At 41.2% G+C, this 20,944-nt stretch overlaps 3 protein-coding genes across 4 annotated transcripts; all 3 read left to right on the top strand.

Annotated features, from left to right (window-relative positions):
• The first annotated feature begins 1,267 nt into the window (after nucleotides 1-1,267).
• On the top strand, nucleotides 1,268-11,503 carry btr12 (bloodthirsty-related gene family, member 12). Its single transcript, XM_056368834.1, has 8 exons — nucleotides 1,268-1,602; nucleotides 3,251-3,726; nucleotides 4,660-4,851; nucleotides 5,023-5,118; nucleotides 6,889-7,122; nucleotides 8,165-8,312; nucleotides 9,187-9,213; nucleotides 10,073-11,503. The coding sequence occupies exons 1-8, from the start codon at nucleotides 1,596-1,598 to the stop codon at nucleotides 10,609-10,611; spliced, it is 1,719 nt and encodes a 572-aa protein (XP_056224809.1). The 5' UTR covers nucleotides 1,268-1,595; the 3' UTR covers nucleotides 10,612-11,503.
• Nucleotides 11,504-12,365: 862 nt separating this feature from the next.
• On the top strand, nucleotides 12,366-17,443 carry si:dkey-46i9.6 (nuclear factor 7, ovary). Of its 2 annotated transcripts, none has more exons than XM_056368833.1 (7): nucleotides 12,366-12,410; nucleotides 13,469-14,382; nucleotides 14,594-14,689; nucleotides 14,782-15,012; nucleotides 15,607-15,754; nucleotides 15,864-15,890; nucleotides 15,986-17,443. In XM_056368833.1, exons 2-7 carry the CDS (start codon nucleotides 13,471-13,473, stop codon nucleotides 16,531-16,533), a joined length of 1,962 nt encoding a protein of 653 aa, XP_056224808.1. In that variant the 5' UTR covers nucleotides 12,366-12,410; nucleotides 13,469-13,470; the 3' UTR covers nucleotides 16,534-17,443. The 2 variants fall into 2 exon arrangements, with proteins under 2 accessions (XP_056224808.1, XP_056224807.1); XM_056368832.1 differs by having other exon boundaries at nucleotides 12,367-12,410; nucleotides 13,401-14,382.
• Nucleotides 17,444-17,597: 154 nt separating this feature from the next.
• On the top strand, nucleotides 17,598-20,862 carry LOC130164237 (E3 ubiquitin-protein ligase TRIM39-like). Its single transcript, XM_056368837.1, has 7 exons — nucleotides 17,598-17,690; nucleotides 17,976-18,564; nucleotides 18,687-18,782; nucleotides 18,862-19,095; nucleotides 19,566-19,713; nucleotides 19,794-19,820; nucleotides 19,914-20,862. Exons 2-7 carry the CDS (start codon nucleotides 17,986-17,988, stop codon nucleotides 20,435-20,437), a joined length of 1,608 nt encoding a protein of 535 aa, XP_056224812.1. The 5' UTR covers nucleotides 17,598-17,690; nucleotides 17,976-17,985; the 3' UTR covers nucleotides 20,438-20,862.
• The last annotated feature ends 82 nt before the right edge of the window (nucleotides 20,863-20,944 follow it).

Genomic DNA, 20,944 nt, shown 5'->3' on the forward strand with positions numbered 1-20,944 from the left:
GAAAATGCATACAAAGGGTGATAAACTATGATGTCAGCAAAGATGATTTCAACACTGCAGGTGATTTGATAAATAGAGCTATTTCTAATCATTTAACCGCTCTGTCGTTTATCATTGAAGACGTCAACTGCATCATTTATCTCTTTGGTAATTATGTTCAGTCTGTCCTTGTAGAGCTTGAGAAAGTGCAGCGATTTGCAGGTTTGTCATTCCTTACTAAGCATTTCCAACTTCTAAGTCGGCTGTTTCCGTGTTCTTTTTTTATTCAGATTCAACTGAAAATGCAATTTCCTTTTAGCCCGTGGTTTTATATATATATATATATATATATATATATATATATATATATATATATATATATATATATATATTATATATATATATATATATATATATATATATATATATATATATATATATATATATATATATGTGTGTGAGTGTGTGTGTGTGAAGAGAGAGAGAAAGAGTGAGAGAAGTATTTAATTCTCACACATCCCATCTCTTCTAACAGAGGACATCATCATCGACCCTGGCACTGCAGGGCCCTGGCTTATCGTTTCTGAAGGTGGGAACACAAAATCCATTCCCTTTAATGTTGTCTCCTCCTCCCCAGAGGGTGGGGGTATTTGTGGATTACGAGGAGAGCCAGTTAGAGACCAAGACTCACATCTTCACCTTCACAAAATGCAACTTTACAGACCAGGACTCACCCTGTATTTGATCCGTGTTTGGCAACAGAAAACGGGGAGGTGGCTCCTCTTAGAATTATAACTGTAGAGATCACAAAATGAAAAACTGATATATATTTATCAACCTAAGAGAAGGTCAACATTACAGAAATCACACTTATTAATATATAATCTGAAATAGACGTAATAATGATTTATCCATAAGAAGAAGGATTACAGGATAAAAGCATTCATTGTATGTATGAACATACAGTATCATCGCTCTCCATTTGTGGCACTGTTAGAACATACAGCGTAAAGTAAAGATATAGTGAATTACTGAACAATTTAGAATATATTTTCTGTCTTGAGTTTTTCTAGTTTGTCTTCGTCAGACTTTGAATTAAAAAATTACAGGAAAATCTACTTCAAAACAACTTTGATCTACAATAAAAGGCACATCAGCCTTGAGTTTTAATTTTTTTTAAAAGTTACTTAATCTAAAACTGATAAATCTCACATAGATGTAGTTAGAGTTGTTTAAAATTTTTATGTATGTTCTTTGTATTGTTTTTCTTATTTGCCTTTTTTTTTAATGAGAAATCAGTTCACACGTTTTCTTCTTTCTTTTGCCTTTGCCAACATTAATTTAGTTGTTTAAGTGTCTTTTCAGGGAAAGACCTTTCCAAACAGAGAAAGCACAACACGTCCTTCAGTTTGGGGCTTTGCATATCTACACCGCAGAACCAGAGTAAGCAGAGAGTGATAACAACAGGAGGGCATGTGTGGAAGTTTGGGTGTGTCACACCGAGAGTGGGAGGGCCTTTTGAAGTTCCAGGAAGACTACCTGAGCACCTGTCGGCGTGTGATTCATAGCAAAGTACATGAAGTGAAGGACTGCACCGCTCCACGTCAGAGCAAAACATGCAGAGTAAGTTTCTACTTTCTTTTCCTCGGTTTTAGTCGTGATCACTTCTTCTTTTCACTGTAGGACACTTTGAGTTTCGTGACTGTTTTGTCAAGTATGTTGAGCTTGTTCCACATATGAAGGTAGAATAGTTACAAAAAGACAGTGTGAACGGAAGTTGGACAAAGTATGAAAAGTTACAACTGCGAGCATTTACGCGTTTGGATTGGAGTAGCTGATATTTCTTAAACAGCTGCTCATGTTATGTAACTCATGGAATGATGCCAAAGTGGCTGTTTATATTTTGTCTCATTCAGTTCTCAGTGGCTTTTACATTATACCAATCTAATAATCTACATCAATCTCTGCATATTTAATTACATTTGATCAGTGATTGTTTGTTGTTGCTGGTACAAGTATAACTTTCCAGTTTGGGTTGTGTTTTCTTTTAAACCTGAGGCAGGTGCTGTGAAGGTAGAAGGTCCTGAGTTTCTGCATTCCTTAGATGGTTTCTCACCCACCACCGGACACACTGACGCTGTCAAAGATAAAGACACTTCCTGCCTGTGTGGGAAAAGCTCTGTGTTCTCTGCTGTCGAATATTTGACGAACCTTTTTTTTAATTTGGGATGACAACGTTGTTTTATCATCGCGTACCCCGTCTTGTCTGCTTCTCCCTGATCACGTGCGGAAGCGTGAATGTAATAACGGCTTCCCCCATCCTTCATCAGCAAGGTGTCTTAGTGCTGTTTCTGTTCACACTTAAACTGTGTATCACCTCCCTGAGTGCAGTGTAAGATTTTAAATGATAGTCACCCATCTTTGCTCGCTTCACTGCAACAGCTCTTTATCAACAAGCATCTATTTTGTGAGTTACTTAAGACACAACAGTTAAAATACCACTAATGTTTATAATATGCTCTGTGTTTTAATAATAGCATCCAAATAACCACGTTTATATTAAAAAAAAAATAAAAAAAAGATAAGAAATTGGTAAATTTACCTAATATATTTGAGATGTCTTTACAGGTCGTCATATAACAATTTTCAGGGCAGAAAAAAAAACTGAAAAACCTAATTTCACTATTCACTTTGTTTCTCCTCCTCCTCTGTGACTCTTTATGACCCATTTCAAATGCCAAAGGAGCAATGGCAGATTAAAGCCGTGTGCACACTGACCTCTGACCCTGTAATCAGACGGGGGTTTGACTTAACACAGAAAAAACACCACATTTCCTCAGCAACCTTCTCACTGGTATCAAACCTGCGCCACTCAAGCATCTTTGGAGGGTGTGTCCATCACTGGGTTGATTCATCTATTTAAAAAATGGTACAGCATGCCACTGTTGTGGTTAACCTCACAAGGCTCTCATCTAATGTCAGCACATGCAGACTAAATTACTGTCAGTTTGTGCACACCCAAAAAAAAAGGAAGTAATTTACACCTTTACAAGTCATATTAATTTCCAACGACTCTGACACGACTGCCTCGGTGACTCATACATAAAATAAAAGGTGTTAACGACCCTCTTGGATGAGTCGTGCCCATGTTGGAGGCCAAACAACTCCACGAGTCTGTGATTCAGGATTTCTAGATGCAGTAATTTGTCAATCTGGCGATGAAGCTGAAGACTTGTGTATCTAGTCTGTATCATTTCTCCCCGTCTTCCAGGCATTAGCTCTCCGAGAGGCCGGGTCCTCTCTGAGGACCAGTTCAGCTGCTCCATCTGTCTGGAGGTGTTCGTGGAGCCCGTGTCCACGCCCTGCGGTCACAGCTTCTGCAAGGCCTGTCTGCAGGGCTACTGGAACCACAGCAAGAAGTTCTCCTGCCCCATGTGCAAGAAGAGCTACTCCAAAAAACCAGAGATGAGTGTCAATAGGGTCCTGGCTGAAATATCTACCCAGTTTCAGGGGCTGATGATGGCTGGGGGGGCTGCTGTGGACGGAGGGGCCATCTCACGGGGATCTACGCTGAATCTGAGCTCAGATACAGGCCACAGTGGCTCGCCAGGGCCCGATACTGGAGAGTTCGCCCGGGCTGGGGAGGTTCCCTGTGATGCCTGTATTGGGAGGAAGTTAAAGGCGCTCAAGTCTTGTGTGAACTGCCCGGGGTCATTCTGTGAGGCTCATCTAAGACATCATAAAAAGGTCAGTTTGTTACTTGTTTTGGTTTTTAGGGTTTCTGCAAAGTAATAACTACATTTTTTCCTTCCTGGGACTCCTTCTCTTTTTATTATGTCTTACATTGTTCAATTTTTCTACTTAATCACTACCTTGTTAATGTATTTGATCCTATTTGAGCCTATTTATACACTAACACAAGTACAGATTTAAAATTTGCCCTCTAATTTAGTGTAATATATTGTTCGTTGGTATTTTTTTAGTATTATAAGGAAGGAAACAAAGGATTTGATTCATACTGTTTACCCAAGTGTAAGATTCAGTCACCACTGAATATTTAATGTTCCTACTGAAAAGCTGAAATTCAGAAATGCTACCGAATGTATTGCATTGAATTATGTTGATACGAAAAACATACATCTGAATTCATATGGCCTGAATTCCTCTCTGAAAAAGAGAAAAACTGAAGTTGCCTAAATTCAGTTGGTTGCTCAGACTTGATTAGTGAAATTCAGACATCAAATTAAGAATTTAAACATGAACATCTGGCAAGCAATTAAGCCTCAATGGAATCAGTCCCAAAATTAAAAAAAGAGGAATTTAAACCACTTAAATGATTAATAATTAGTGGTGGAATTTCATAATTAGTTATGCAGTTGCTCACAAATTCAAATGTTTATGGGCTTTTCTGGCTCCCATATATTATCAGATACTGCATAATCGTAAACTATTTAAAATATTTTGTCAGAGTGAATTATACCTTTCTCTCCATCATGAGTTATAGTGATGAACCTACTAAAATGGAAGTTATCCACACACACAATGCACATAAAAGCGTGTGTTCACTCAGCAGTGCTCATGGTTACTCGTGGATAAAGTCTTGTGGAGGCAAACCACAGCCCCGGGTTTGTTATGCTTACATTTGCCCATTCAAATCCATGGCTCTGTCCCTTCATGCAGGTGAAGTCTTTGATATCTCACCGTCTGATCGAACCCACTTTCCACCTGGAGGAGAAGATCTGCAAGAGACACGAACGTCTTCTGGAGGCCTACTGCCGCACCGACCACACCTGCATCTGCTCGACCTGCGCCGAGGTCTCGCACAGATCCCACGACATCGTCACCACTGACCATGAGTGGAAGAAGAAGATGGTGAGCAGGAATATTTGACATTTAGCTGAGTTTGCACTGTATTTGTAGAAGGTTTAGATTTTCTATTTGGCCTTAAAAGTACCCGATGAGACCTCCCTGACAGTTTTCATGGTATAAAGCTGAGTCCACATTGATTTTTATTAATCCACAATCCTGATTTTGCTTTTTCAGAGTAATCTGGGAAAGAAGAGGTCGGAGCTGAAACATTTGATCAAGGAGAGAGCCAAGAAACTGGAGGAGATCAAACAATCCATCAAGGTCATCAAGGTAAGACGGCTGAAGGCTGAACAGCGGGTAGAGGAGAGGAACCAACATCTCACCTGTGAGTCTTACCTGTGTATTAGAGCCCTGGCAACTGGGAGAAAAAAAAACACAGCATGTTTGAAAGTGTTAGTGTCAATTTTCAACTCTTTGAAATACTAGTCCAGTGTAAACACCTGCAGGTTTCACAGCACCTACAGTTCCTGTTTGATCAGGAGCTATAGCAGGAGTTTGATTTTAAGATTGATCTCATTAAGATTCATTTTCGTATATGCAAAGTTTATTATCCGTCTTCTAGTTTAGAGTAAATTCAGTCTTTATGCCTTGTTCCATGTTAAAGTCGTCCATCATGTTGCTGTTGTTATTTCGCTTGTGTACTGCATGTTAAATATTTGTCCAGTCTACTCTAATGTGGTGCTTCTCCTGCACTGAAGCTCAAAAGCTTTATTTACACTTCAAGCAGCTCTCTGATCCAGTGAGGCTCACAAAACCTGCGCAGGGTGTTGCTGAGCAGCACGTGGAGAGGAGGACACTGCAGGACACTCCTCAGTTGTGATGGGATGATCTTTCAATTACAATTTCACTTAGATAGTCCAGCCTCCCACCCTGCTGCTAATTCACTTTGAGAATCTAAACCACATTGTGGCAGGACTTTGCCTGCATCTTTGTCATACCTCTCACGCTCTGGGGAAGTTTTTCTCCTGCTCAGATCCACGTCTGAGGCTGTTCAACCGGTGTGACCAGTGTAGCATTTACCAGCAGTTTCCCACACCCTGTTTTTACCTACGGCTTCATTACAGTCAAACCTATATTAAGCGTGAGAGATCAAAACACAGAGGATTACGCTGCTTTTGTTCATGTAAATGAAAGGGATCTAGTTGCAGCTGTAAAATGATTTAAATCTTATTGAGGTTTTGAAAGATTTTCCGCAACAATCCAATGAGTAATATGAGTGTGTTAAAGTCTTGAGATAAAACAGGCTAAAAGTAAAATGTATAGTATGTACATAATTTGTCAAATAATAAATGAACAAAGTCAAAAGCTTTTAGATTAACAACATTTCACAGGCTCAGTGCTGCTCTCGGTTTCCTGCTTGGTGACATTTTTATCTACTTTTACAAATACAACGAGTGTTAAGTTACCCGAGGGTTGAATAACACAATGTCCACATCCGTGTGTGTGTGTGTGTGTGTGTGTGTGTGCGTGTGTGTGTGTGTGTGTGTGTGTGTACTGTACAAACAACTTGCCTCATGTGCATATATTGCTGTGTGTGTGTGTGTGTGAGCATGCTGCAGATTGATTAGACAAGAGACAGACTAGAAGCAGTAGAGGCTTTAAGTCTTTGCTATAGATTAAGCTCTGCAAAATGCTGGATCCTACATTTCCCATAATGCAGCTAATAAAATCTTTTCATTAGACCCTGCCTGCCCGGTAAATGCCTCAAGTTTGTAGCGCAGACTTTCTGTTGTAAATGTGCAATCTCTCACGGCCAAACAGAGATAACCCTGATGACATCACAGTGACATCATCAGGGTTATTTTTCTCAGACTTAAAAAAAAAAACAGACAGAAGACATTACATAACTGTTTTCACAGGCTTTGTTGTACTTCCCACCAGCAGTTGTTTACCAAATAGAAAGTGATCAAGCAAAATGTGGTTAATTTCCTATTTTTCCTACTTAAAACTTTCTTGAACTTTCACTTGACAAACAGCGGCTCTAACAGCCTTACGGTCCAAACGTTACGTGTTCACCTTATCCTCTACCCCATGTCGTAGGTCAGCGCCCAGAAGGAGTTGGAGGACAGCTGGCAGGTGTACGCCGAGCTGCAGCGCCTGGTGGAGCAGAGTCAGGCGGAGCTGGTGGAGCTGATCGCCACGCGGCAACGTGATGCGGAGCGTCACGCTCAGGAGCTGGCTCGAGGTCTGGAGAACGAACTGAGCCAACTGAGGAGGAGGAGCAACGAGCTGGAAGCCTTCGCACAGACCCAGGACAAAGTGGTCTTCCTTCAGGTGATACCAGCTTTCAAGAGACGTAACAAAAGTGGTCACTAAGCTGTTACCAGAGCCGTATTTACGACACCCTCTTTCCAGTGTAGCTCTTCAAGTTCTTCCATTTCTAAGATGATGAATATTTCCAATCATAACCATACTCAAACAGAATTTTAAAGATGCATGCTGGCATTACCTCATTAGTCATTTTCCAGTGTGTAGCCTACATACTCAAAACAAAATTAGTATGCATTTGGGACAGAGCAAGGGCCTGAATTTGTTAAGAGGCTAACACACAACCGTGTAAGCTGCTGTGTTATACATACAGCACTGGCAGCCTGTAAGATATCTACCTTAATGGTATTGTAATATTATTTATCAGGCTGAAAAAATATCATTTAAAAAAAATATCCCACTCAGAAACTATACACCGTATTTATTCATCATTGCACAGCCAGTGCTCCAGTGGACCTCTGTGGCTGCACCAGCTGTAGCTGCTCGGATATTTGTGACACAACATCAAAGTCTCTATGAACAGAGCCAGCTGTTACGGAAGTCCCCCCTTGTGCATTTATCCTGGACTGCTTATGTAAATAAAATGTTGATTCTCTCTCACATGAAAGAAAGTCTTTGAGGTTTAGAATCTTTGCAGACAGGACGAGGAGAAGCACAGGCCTCGAACACAGTGTTTGGAAGAACTAAGTTGAGAATATGCTGATAGACACATTCACTGTCCTGCATCTTTAACTGTCCTGGTATGTTTCTGCTTATTTGGACAAAATCCTGCACTGACTGTTCTTTGATTTTACTGCCAGACTGACAATGTGCAGAGTGCTCTGAGTGGACATTTGCATTACTAGAGTTAAATTAGATTAGATTTAAAGAGTTTCATTTCATAAATCTGGATTCGATGGCGCAGAACATTGTGAGATTAGTTTTTTTCTGTTCAGAGTTCCTCGCCTGCCTCATATTTAGTGTGCTCTTTTCTCTGCAAAGGCTTTCTTTTCCCTGAGGGGTCATTAAATATTCATTTCATCATACCTTGCTCTCCCACTTCCTGTAGAATCTGGCGACGTTGCCACCCCCACTCGAGCCCACTGATTGGTCGGCGGTCAGCATCAACACTGACCTCTACCTGGGAACCGTCCGCTCCTCCGTCAGCGGCCTCATGGACAAGTTCCAGGAGGAGCTTAAAAGACTGTACGGGAAAGGTACGGGCAGCCTGCCAAAGCCAGTTTCTCACTGTGTTATGATAAAACACGACGACTTGTAAAAGACACACAGATTTTTAAAAAAAGATTCACTGTGTGTTTGATGACAATGTGCAGCTTTCCAACACAAACTGATACCGTATGCTACAAGGACAGCGGGACATCTCATGTATGATACATGTGTGATACACAGGGGCTGCACAAATGAACAGAAACACCTTGTAGTAATGCAGCCACATTCAACAATACCATCAGCTATGGGTGTGAAAGGGTTAATGTGCCGGTTTGCATAGTGATGTTGTTCCTGTTATTTTGTCCATCGCCTGTATGATAACTCAGAAACAACTAATGAAAACAGCTTTGCCTTTAAAAATGTGTAAACTTCTTATTTAATGTGTAACAAGGGCAACATTTTCTCAAAAATACTCAATATAGTGATATATACAGTATTTTATATTGTACATGAATCATCAATGCAGAGTTACAGTAAAATCCATCCTCTCTCCTCCAATGCCAACCACACTTCCTGTGCTAAATCCAAATCCGGGGATCTGCAGGACACTGTACGCTTTGAAATAGAAAAGTGACTCATCATTGCACCAAGCAGCCCACCACACTCACACTTTCACACATACAAGATGGCTGGGCAGATGGAGATAGTGTTGATGCCACAGTTCATCCACTTGGAAGCGACGGAGAGGCAGCAGCAGAGAGCTGACTGACAGCGCCACATGTCTCGAAGCATTTACAGTTCCAGATTAGATCTACATGTTTACCACCCACACGTGCCATCTGCTTTGACTTTGACTCTTCAGCTGAATGACTTGCTGACATGGTCTCTCCCTCTCTTTCTGTCTCTGTTTCTCTCTCCCAGAACTGCGGAAGGTGCAGAACTATTCAAGTGAGTAAAGCTTTAAATTGTTAGCTGTGATATTGATGGTTTGCAGTTATGCTTTTTGAGGGCAGGGACTCTTCTTAAAGGAGATTTTAGAGGAGCGAGCAGAGGTTTCTGGCAGTCTTTAACCAAAGCGTTAACATAAGGTTCAGTTCTTCAAATTATCCACAAGATGGTGCCATTTCTTCACTGCACAGACGAGCTGAATCCAGGGGCACACAGACACTTTGAACGTATACATTTCACTGTACTTGAGTTTAGTTTTCAGGTACTTTCTGCTCACATTTTAACACATGAATAGTAATAAAAACAGTACTATAATATATATATATATATATATAAAACAAAGTCCCTCCAAAATATTGTGTCTTTGCCTTTGGTTCGCGGAATACATTTTTCTGATAATACTTGTGTGATTTAAAAGTAAAATTGGTGTAGAGGCTACAGTCCTCGCTGCAGTTGGCCCCGGTTCGAATCCCGCATCGGACAGCATTCCCCCTCTCTGCCTCCCCGTTTCCTGTCTCTCTCCACTATACTATCAAATAAAGGCATAAAAAGCCCAAAAAAATATACTTTAAAAAAAATAAAAGTAAAATTGGTGTTTTAAATTATATTGCTATTTTTAATTAAGTAAAGGATTTAAATTCCTACACCACTGCAACTTTGTTTAGGGTGAAGTTCAGTAAAACGAGCTTAGAGAAAATTAAAGGGTGAACTGAGACATTTTTGATGGTCTTGATAAATGGTCTTCCACTGTTTCCTTCCCTAGTTTAACAAGCAGATGTATTCAGGCGAAGGAAATTCATTATTGTGATGGTAAGATTATCATAACAGAGTAAAGGGAACTCTGCTGTGTTCTGACCAGGTGAGGTGATTTTGGACCCCGGCACAGCCCAGAGGAACCTGGCCGTGTCCGAGGACGGCCGTCAGGTGAGGTATGAAGAGCGTAAGACCCCCCACTCTGATGGTCCAAAACGCTTCAGCCCGGCCCTCTTCGTCCTGGGCCGAGAGGGTCTCAGCTCCGGGTGTCACTACTGGGAGGTGGATGTGGGGCGCAAGACGGCCTGGACCCTCGGCGTCGTCCGTGCATCAGCCCGCCGCAAGGGCGAGATCAAGCTGAACCCCGAGGGGGGATACTGGTGTCTGTGGCTGAAGAACGGGGAGGTGAAGGCTCTGGCGTCGTCCCGCCTGCCTCTTATGCTGCCATCCCAACCCAGTAAAATGGGAATCTTCCTGGATTATGACGGAGGTCAGATTTCTTTCTATGATGTGAAGGCACGTATACATCTCTATACTTTTGTTGATAACTTCACCGAGAGCCTGTACCCAATCTTCAGCCCCTGTCTCACCCAGGAGGGCAAGAACGCTTCTCCTCTCGTCATAACCTCTGTTAAACACACCTGAGACACTCAGTCAGCAGTAGGTTTGGTGCACAGTGTAGATACTTTTTTGCAGATAATTCTTCCCTCCACCTAAAAATACAGGTTTTTATAAATAAGCCAGACAGTTTTACTTGTTTGCATAGCACTTTACTTCAAACAACTTGAAATAAAAAAGGAATTTGCATTGCAACACTACTCACTACAACACTTTCTCATCATATGGGGTCATACGGATCTGGTGTCTGACCCACAGAGTGACTGTTTCAAATCGATAAGATTAAAGCAAGCATTCTGTTACCAGGGTTCAGTCAAAGGAAACTGAAATGAAACATGGATGGTACTTTATTGCCTGACTACATATTACAAAGAAATATATTGACAGTTTGGTTATTTTAGTTGCAAATAGTTACGTCATATTGTATAGGTCTCAACTTGTATATGAAATAAAAATGGATTTTAGGATGTGAAAACCTGAAGGACTAGAATAAAAGATTGCAAAGGCTAAATCTGACCTGTAGCTGTTACTTTGTGCAGCCCTGGTTCAGTTGGACGTGTAAAGGAGATACGTTTGAGTGATGCTGTATATTTGGCACTTTGTTTTCTGTCCAAGTCTTTGTTGAGCTGTAACTATCAGGCTTTGGAGACTTCACAGATTAAAACAATGATGTTCATAGATGTAAATGTAATGTCGAGGTTTAGGTTTACCTGGGGAACCAAATGAGAATTTTTTTGCACCATTGACTATGACGTTGTTTCCATTGTCGATTTTTTAAAACACAACGTGGACCTCAGATTGTTTCAAGGACCATGAAACTATTTTATGCTGTATTTTTATTGTATGAAATATTTGCTTTTGTATCTTCTTTCAGAACTTTTCCAATAAAGATGATTAGTCGCAATTACATAATTTAATTTATTTTTTCAACTAATGAGGATTTGTTGTTTATCTCGTTCTCATCCGGCCATCAGCTGTTATCCTTAAAGCTGCATTAATCAATGTTTATATATTAGTAATGGATCAAATAACAAAGTGTAATGTGAAAGAGATAATCCCTCTGAGAATTATCTTTACAGTTCCCCTTTGCAAGTGATCAGACTGGATTTGTGTGTCCAGACAACACCAACCTATCTGCATGGGTCTCTAATGTAACGATGTAGGGGTCGCTCTCTATGCTAAACGCTATGATGCTACAGGCAATAAAAAAAACTGTAAGTGGAGAGATACTGCTAGCATGGCTAACCACAAGTCAGGTTTTAGCTTTTTCTGCAGAGATTTACACAGTAGGCATGAACTTTACCTCTGAACAGAGCCTGGCTAGCTGTTTCCAGTCTTTTGCTAAGGTATGCTAACTGGCTGCCAAAATACTGATAATGCACTTTTTTTTTGTTAGGTGATTAATGAGTAAGACACAATTAATTAGATAACAAGAAAGTACTTGTCTTTTTGAGATGAGATGACATAATTAAAGCCAAATATTATCAGTATTTCAAATGATACAAATCATAGATTCTGCCTTTAACAAAACTACTATTAAAATCATAACAAAAATGAACACTGACTTGATTCAACAGTGAACAGAAACCATGTTGTTGCTCCCCTGTATCTGACTCCAGCCGGACTGCTGGTTTTTTTCCGAAGGGTTAAAGTTATCCCTCCTGGAGCACTGAGGGCCAGGACCAGGGAGTATAAATTTGTATCTGTGGGGCACAAGGACAGGAAGGGAGGGGGGTATATTTTGGGTCTGAGGTGTGTGTGTTAGTGCGGTTACAGCCTGTCTCATGTGTCAGTGAACAGCAGAGACTCCAGGCAGCTGCTCTCTGGTGAGTGTCCCCATATCTCAATGTCTTTCCTGTCTCTCCACGTCCTGTCCTGCACTTTAATTTCTTTACTTTCACATCTGCTTCTCTGTGCACCAGCATATATCTGTTGTTGTGTTGTTGTTGGATTTTTTAATAGTGTTTACCTGATTAAGAGCCGTGGCCTCTTTTGCAGGCAGTGTTGTACAGATTCAAATAAATGCTAGGGAAAGACGTTCCTGTTTTTTTGTTTTTTTTTAAGGTGCTTACATCTTAAAATAACCCAGACTCTTGTTTAGAACATGAAAGCACCGCGAGACAGATCACGGGCTAGCCCATTATTTTTGGAAAGATTTTAATCTGGTCTGCCGTGAACACCTAGGCCTCAGGCAGAGAGCTGCTCGCCTTAAAAGTTGAACTCGCGCACTTACAGCTTCGCAGACATGCAGCCAGCGTACAAGCTAATTAAACAACCCTCATATATATATATATATGTGTGTATAGTTTCAATCACAGATGGAGTTGTGTTGTTTAAAAAGAAACTGGAGTTGAAAATTGAAGGTCTGAAACAACACACGGTCATCATGAGTGTATCAACATGGCTGATAAGTATCAGCACATTGCAGCAAACGAATGTCAATAACATGTTTGAGGTAATTCAACAGGTTCACTACTGCAAAATGCATCCACCAGATAGGAGCTGAATGAAGTTATATGTTTATGAAAAAAAATGAGTATGAGTCGATAAATCATTATATCATCAATTTTGAAACTCTCAAACTGTGAATATGGATCGTCTTAAAATAATCTGGTATCAGTCGACCTCGAAAAAGTTACAAAATTTACAAAAGTTGTTTAAAACCTTGAATTAACACAACCTATATTTTCAAAATCTTCGTCTTGAATTTGTAAGCATTAAAGAAATCCCATCATGCTTTGCTCTGGAGATTTGCATGCCAATGACCCCAAACAAAGTCCATCCATCATCTAACCCTAGCGACCTCAATATCACAGCAGGTTTGATGCCCCGTTCAAAGGCTGGTTGCTTATGCTGAAAATGACGCTGCCTCTCCGCCGTGTAGGAATGGCAACCACTGGGAACCTTTCTGAAGAGCAGGTGCACTGCTCCATCTGTCTCGACGTCTTCACCAACCCCGTATCCATCCCCTGCGGACACAACTTCTGCCAGGGTTGCATCCTGGGATACTGGAAAACCAGCCCTTTGTTCCAGTGTCCCATGTGTAAGAAGTCCTTCCACAAGAGGCCTGATATTAGCGTCAACACTGTGCTGAGGGAGATCGCAGAGCAGTTCAAGGAGATTAGGGTTCGAGGTGTGGAAGGGAAGGTGAGCAAAGAGGAGGAAGAGGTGAAAGAAAAGAAGTGGACGATGGAGAGAAAGAAAAAGGAGGATGAGGAGAGGCTTTTGGAGAAAGACCAGAAGCAGCAGCTTCTGGAGGAGCTGAAGGAGAAGCAAGTGGAGGAGAGGAGGAAGAAAGAGCAGTCAAAGCAAAAGCCAGAAGAGAAGAAGCCACTACGTGAGGAGTTACCTCCGTTAATCCCTCCTGTGTTCTTACCCAAAACCTCTCCGCCCTCCCCCCAAGCCACCGCTCAGGATCCACCACCTCCACTGCCCCGGACCTCACCTCCACCCTCACCTCAAACCCTACCTTCCTCCTCACTCCCACATCCCTCCTGGGAGGAGGATGTCCTGTGCGATGTCTGCCTCGGGGAGGGAAGGCCCAAAGCGGTCAAAGCCTGCCTCGTGTGTCTGACTTCCTACTGTGAGGAGCATCTGAAGTCTCACTCCGCCAGGTTCACCAAGCACAAGCTAATGGATCCTGTTGCTAACATGGAGGACAGGATGTGTCCAAAGCATGAGCGTCTCCTGGAGCTGTTCTGTAAGAAGGATCAGACTTGTGTGTGCGTGCTCTGTACCGAGACGGACCACAGGGCGCACTACACTGTCCCGGTGGAGAGGGAATGGATGGAGAAAAAGGTGAGACAGAGTTGCAAAACATTTCAGGACAACCCCAGTAATACTTCCTCAAGTCTTTCTAAATATAGTCTTTTCTTAAAAACTCAAAAGCCTTCCTTGTCCCAAAAGAAAACTATGACAAGACTAAAGTGAAGATCATGATGAGTATCTTTTGGCATTACTGAGTTTATACCTGTCATGAGTCGTGTTTATGTGAAATTATGCTGTGCAGGCCCAGCTGAAGAGGACAGAAATAGACGTCCAGCAGATGATCCAGGACAGAGTGAAAAAGATGGAGGACATTAAACACTCTCTAGAGCTCAGCAAAGTGAGTCCTCTTGTCACAACAACTGATATCATCAGATAGCGTTGACACACGGTTACTCAACACAGATTTGTGTGTTCTGTCTGCGTTTTCAGGCCAGTGCTCAGAGAGAGATCGAGGAAAGCATGCAGGTCTTCTCAGAGCTGGTGCGCTCCATCCAGAGGACTCAAGCCGAGCTGGTTTTGGCCATCGAGGAGAAGCAGATGCAGACGGAGAGGTGGGCCGGAGGCCTCATCACTGAACTGGAGCAGGAAATCTCTGAGCTGAAGAGGAGGAACACAGACCTGGAAAATGTGGCTCGGACCGACCACATTAATTTCTTAAAGGTGAGGGCTTTTTGTTTGGCGATACCCTTATGGTTAAATGCAAATTTGCTATTTAAGGTTTTACTCTGAAAGGTTTGGCATCTCTATTTAATTGCATTTGTGACATTTCTGCAAGTGCTTCTCTAACTAAGACCAGACACCCTCTTTAACTTGTTACAATTCCACTGGCTCTTCTCCATCTGCTTTTACATTATGCTGCAACAACAGTGCCCCCTTCCTGTTCTGTGTAGTATTGCAATCTTAACACATCATTTAAAAATACAGTGTGGATTAAAGGCTGCCACTCATTCTGGAAATAATCTTACAGATTTGTTTGTTTATAAAGTAGATACACACCGTAAAGTCTATGTGATGTTATGTATGGGACCTTTAAACTTTAAAAATGGTTTAACTGTTTGAAGTGGACTCAATCCAAAAACATTCCTTATAATTATTACTCAAAGTTATGGTAACAGAGATGGCAACAACCTTACACCGTATACTTTTTTCATATATATAACATGTAATTATAATATTTTGAATTAAAGTTGTGAATATGCTGTTTTGCTAACTAACTTGTTTCAAATTAATTTCCTATGCTGTTTCTCTCTGTAGAGCTTCCCCGCCCTTAGCACTCCACCATCTGTTAAAGACTGGTCTGAGACCAGTGTTCCCACTGACATGTGTGTGGGTATGATCAGGAGATCTGTGGCAAAACTGGAGGCAACATTGAATGAAATGATCAACAAACTGTCTGAGAGCGGTAGGATTTTATAGTATATCAATGATATGTTCAGTTTAATTCTAAACAAAGAGAAGAAGAAGCAGAACACAGTATATCTTAAGAGAATGATGTATTTTGTTTTTTACAGAGATCCAAAGGATTCAGAAATATACAGGTAAACCTTTTTCTTTTTTTTGGATTTGGTTTCATTTTTCCATCTTGAAGGTATCCAGTAAAATAGATCCTTTGTTATGTCTCATGTTTCTGCAGTGGATGTCACTCTGGACCCTGACACAGCCAACCCGTGGCTGCAGCTTTCTCAGGACAGACATCAGGTGAGACACCTGGGAGCGTGGCAGGACCTCCCAGACCACCCTGAGCGCTTTGACACGGTGGTCATCGTCCTGGGCCGTGACGGTTTCACCTCTGGGAGACATTACTGGGAAGTCCAGGTGGGGGACAAGGATGACTGGTATCTGGGAGTAGCCAGGTCTTCTGTGAACAGAAAGGGCAGGATCTCTGTGAGCACCACTCAAGGCTACTGGGCTCTGGCCATGAAGAAAGGCCAGGGGTACCGGGCGTCAACATCTCCACCGTTACTGCTCCCCCTCGACCCCAAGCCCAAGCGAGTGGGCGTATATGTGGACTACGAAGAGGGGCAGGTATCATTTTATGACGTGAGAGCTCGGACTCATATTTACACATTCAAAGATACGTTCACGGGGAAGATTCTGCCGTTTTTCTACCTGTACTGCTGCGACAAAGCCTCTGATACCATCATGATCTGTCCTGTGAATGAGAAAACCCTGATCAAGTAAAACTAAGGACATATCTGACAGTAAAAACAACACAGGGAAGCTCTTGTGAAAAGTGAATACAGCCTGTATTTTGTCATAGGCTAACCTGCTTTAATCAAATCCCGTGTTTTATGTTTTATGTATATTTATTACATGTATAATTTAGTTCAACTAATATGTTAATTGTATATGTAATTGTAAATGTGTTGTATTGTTTGCTTTCTTGTTGGGAGTTAAATAAGAAGATTAAGACCACTGTCATGTCTGTCTGTTTAATATGAAGCACCAAGCAGCAGGCAGTTAGCGAGTCTGAGGAGAGACAGCTAGCTTGACTCTGTCCTAATGTAACACGATCTAAATGTAACCAGTACTTCTCAAATTCAGTCATTTTAAGGAATAGGTTGACATTCACTACCTTTTTTTTTTTTTTTTTGCTGAGAGTTGGATGAAAAGATTTACACCACTCTCATGTCTGTGTGCTAAATAAGCTAGGAGGTTAGCTATTAGCATAAAGACTGGAAACAAGAACATTTTTTTGTTTTTTGGATGGATTAAACAAACTATTATGTGTTAATTGGTGGACTATAAAGGAAGGCTAAATTTGTCATCAGTGTTCACAGCCAGCCAAGCTGTTTCCAGTCTTTACACTAAGCTAAGCTAACCAGCTGCTGGTGGTAGCTTCATATTTACAGACATATTAGTCTTCTCATGAAACTTTTGGTAAGACTGTGTACTTCCTAAAATGAACTATCATTTTAAATGCATGACACATAAAAATAAATAAATAAATAAATAAAAATAAAGTGTAGTTTTCACTTTAACTTTCATAATTGCATGTTGGTTTTTAATGACGTTTGACTGATATTGTAAAGGCTGTATGCTGTAAGAGAAATGTGTTCATGGTTTACAACAATAAATGTTCTCTCAAATATTCCAACATGTCACTATTTGTGGCTTCACAAAAGAAATACACTTAAGTTTCATTTCATGAAAATGATGTCGCTCTTGGCCACACCCACTGAAGTGACTGGAGCTGCACCAACTTCTCAGCTCGTCTGTATCCTTTCCCATGTGAGACATGAACACCGAATTGTTTGCAGTGCCTTAATTACTGCATATGTTCCTTCGTGTGAAAGACAGCTTTGGTGTCTGGGATTTACAGAACTACGGAGAGTCGGGTGAGTCATTCCTTCATCTTATTTTGCTGTTTTTCTGCTGTATTTGCTTTTAAAATACAGAACTGTAAGAATGTGAATGCAGGATTAAGATGTGCAAGCTTATTCACATGAAAGTGACTCATTGGGCGGGTCAGTATTGACATTGTAAACAACCTAAAAATAGACTTCCAAAAACTTATATAACTTTTTGAAACTTGTTTTCCTTGTTTAGTTCAGCTGTACATGATGTAAAAAGCCTGAATTAGAAAAAAATATAAAGTCAATAAATCACATTTTCTTCCACAGAGATCCCAAAATGTCATCATTCAGTATCATCGCCTCATTGACAGAGGATCATTTCCAGTGTTCGATCTGTCTGAACATCTTCAGCGACCCAGTCACTACGCCGTGTGGTCACAACTTCTGTAAGACCTGCCTGAGCGAGCACTGGGACAACAGCGAGTTATGCCAATGCCCAACATGTAATAAAAGATTCTACATGAGGCCTGAGATCTCCACAAACATGGTCATCGAGGACATTTCAGTCCAAATAAAGAGGAGGAAAGTGGAGACGCTTGAAAGCGTTGATGCACCGTGGCAGGTGAAGTGCGATGTGTGCACAGAACTGAAGTTCAAGGCCCAGAAGTCGTGCCTGGTGTGTCTGACGTCATACTGCGAAGCCCACCTGGAGCCTCACCACAGAGTCCCTTCCCTCGTCAGACACAAGCTGATCGACCCGGTGGAGAACCTGGAGGAGAGGATGTGTGAGAAGCATGAGAGGATCCTGGAGCTTTTCTGCCGAGACGAGCAGGTGTGCATCTGTCTGCTGTGCAGTGAGACAGACCACAAAGACCACGACACAGTGTCTGTGGAAGAAGAAGGGGCTCAACAGAGAGTAAGACACCTCATTTTTAAATCCTAGTTTATTTTGTTAAATGCTAAAAAGAATAAACTGAACATTGAATGATGGATTGACTGATTTAATATTGTTTGTTGCCTTGAAATTCTTCATTTTAGGTGAATATTGAGGCCAAAAATGCAAAGATCAAAATGATTATTGAGGAAAGAATGCAAAAGATTCAGGAATTTACAGCTTCCTCCGAAATGAGCAGAGTGAGTACTGAGGAAAATTATGTGCCTGATTCTGCCATTTAATATAAATCTTTGCTAATGACATGATTTATGGTTACAGGAGAAAGTACAGAAAGAGATTGATGCCAGTGAAAAGCTCTTCAGTGCTCTAATGAATCAAGTACGAGACATGCATACCAAAATAAAATCGAACATACAGGAAAAGCTCAGGAAATCACAAGAAAAGGACAAAACGGTGATTCAAGAGCTGCACGAGGAAATCACAGAACTGCAGAGGAAGCAGTCGGAGCTGGAGGAGCTGTCACAAAATGACGACCACCTTCAACTTCTGCAGGTTAGACAACACCCCCCCCCCCATGAGCCACAACTGTTTGCTGCTAGATGATGCAGTGTTTACAACATGGGTCTGTTAAATGCAAAAGGTGCTAAATAAATAAATAAATAGTTTCTTTTCCTTTGCATCTTTTCCTTATCAGTTGGTTCCTCCAGCTTAAGAGGAAGAGATGCAGCAACACGACTGGAAACAGAGCCTTTCTAGTCTTTATGCTAAGCTAAGCTAAGCTAATTTGCTGCTGGCTCTAAGTATATTATATATATATAGTTACACAGATATGAGAGTGTTATCGATCTTCACTTCTAACTCTTGGCATGAATGCGACTTCTGCTGCTTATGTGAACTCAGCTTTTTTGTGCCTGTGTTTCAAGACACAAAAAAATGTCTGCTTGGATGCAAGTGGTTGGTTTTTAAAAAAAATAAATATAGCGGTATGCCACTCACGATCATGTGTTTGTGAATCATTTCAGACTCTGAAGGCCCTGGACACCATATCAGATGCCAAGGACTGGTCAAAAACCAGGGTTTACTCAGACCTGTGTGTGCAGACAGTCAGGAGAGCCATGTCTCATCTTGTGCAGACTTTTATAGCAGAACTGAGAACTCTGACAAACACGGGTAAATATGCTGCATTTGCTTCATTCGTTATGATGTCTATTATCATGAATGACCCATAACTGTGTTGCCACTTCTTACAGAACTGACCAAAATGAGACAATATAAAGGTGAGGTCATACCTACATTTGTTTCACTTTTCTTTCAAAATTCAGATATTATTACCAAAGATGGCAGCTTTGATTAAACTTATTTTTTTTCAGAGTCAGTCACCTTTGACCAAGCCACTGCTGGCTGCGGCCTTAGGGTGACTCAATTTGGGAATTTGAGGTGCTACAGACCTGCAAGTTCATCATCGTCTGATGACTTCTTTGATGAGAGGTTTGACTTTCCCATGATTTTGGGGAAGAAGGGCTTCACCTCTGGACGGCACTACTGGGAAGTCCAAGTGGGCCTTAGAAGCAACTGGGATGTTGGTGTTGCCAAGGAAACAGTGAACAGAACAGGGAGGGTCAGCCTGAAAAAAGAAAATGGATTCTTTGCCATAGGAAAGAGGGGTTTTGATTATCAAGCTCATTGTACACCCTTCACTGCACTCCACCTGTGTCCCAGGCCAAAATATGTGGGAGTTTATTTGGACTATGAGGAAGGCAGGGTCTCTTTCTACGATATTAATGAGAAGCTGCACATTTTCTCTTTCACAAGAGAATCTTTCACAGGGAAACTCTTCCCCTACTTTTATCTGTTCAGCAGGGCAAAGAAATCTGAGCCCTTGAGTATCCTCTAACTTCTATGCAAGATCCTTTCTCTCATTCGCTCCCTCGAGAAAGCTATAGATAGTATAGAACTGTTGTTACGTCAAAACTCACAATTTCAGTGTGAGCAATTGAAATCTGAACATCATTAAAGGCTAAGCTATGATAGCAGCAACATATTGTGAAATGACCAGCAACAACTATGCACCATAGACTATATTGTACTGGGGTGTAGTGCTTTTTAGTCTTAATATTAGTAGAGCCTTATTTCAGTCTAACACTGTGCCTAGGAAGCTTGGCATGAGTAGCACATTAGCACAGCAGCAGCATCTTCAGTCCTCTTGATATGTGTACACAGGATATCTTAAGTACTGAGTGTAGGTCAGTCACTTTTTGGCAGTGCTAAGAGCCATGAATGTGTGTTTGCATCATTACTGAAATAAACATTTTGAATGGTTTTGTTGCCCTATTTGGAGATTCAGCTGAACTGTTATGAGAAAGCGCCACCCCCTGCTTTATCAGATCTATATGAGTTTATG

The sequence above is a fragment of the Seriola aureovittata genome, chromosome 23 (assembly GCF_021018895.1).
Source record: "Seriola aureovittata isolate HTS-2021-v1 ecotype China chromosome 23, ASM2101889v1, whole genome shotgun sequence".
Taxonomy (NCBI): domain Eukaryota; kingdom Metazoa; phylum Chordata; class Actinopteri; order Carangiformes; family Carangidae; genus Seriola; species Seriola aureovittata.

Coding starts and splice junctions, on each gene's coding strand:
- LOC130164237 (XM_056368837.1), top strand. CDS start 17,986: ATGTCATCATTCAGTATCATCGCCTCATTGACAGAGGATCATTTCCAG. Junction 19,096..19,565: donor ACCACCTTCAACTTCTGCAG/GTTAGACAACAC, acceptor GAATCATTTCAG/ACTCTGAAGGCCCTGGACAC. Junction 19,714..19,793: donor GAGAACTCTGACAAACACGG/GTAAATATGCTG, acceptor CACTTCTTACAG/AACTGACCAAAATGAGACAA.
- btr12 (XM_056368834.1), top strand. Junction 4,852..5,022: donor ATGAGTGGAAGAAGAAGATG/GTGAGCAGGAAT, acceptor TTGCTTTTTCAG/AGTAATCTGGGAAAGAAGAG. Junction 7,123..8,164: donor ACAAAGTGGTCTTCCTTCAG/GTGATACCAGCT, acceptor CACTTCCTGTAG/AATCTGGCGACGTTGCCACC.
- si:dkey-46i9.6 (XM_056368832.1), top strand. CDS start 13,435: ATGCTGAAAATGACGCTGCCTCTCCGCCGTGTAGGAATGGCAACCACT. Junction 15,013..15,606: donor ACCACATTAATTTCTTAAAG/GTGAGGGCTTTT, acceptor TTCTCTCTGTAG/AGCTTCCCCGCCCTTAGCAC. Junction 15,891..15,985: donor AAGGATTCAGAAATATACAG/GTAAACCTTTTT, acceptor ATGTTTCTGCAG/TGGATGTCACTCTGGACCCT.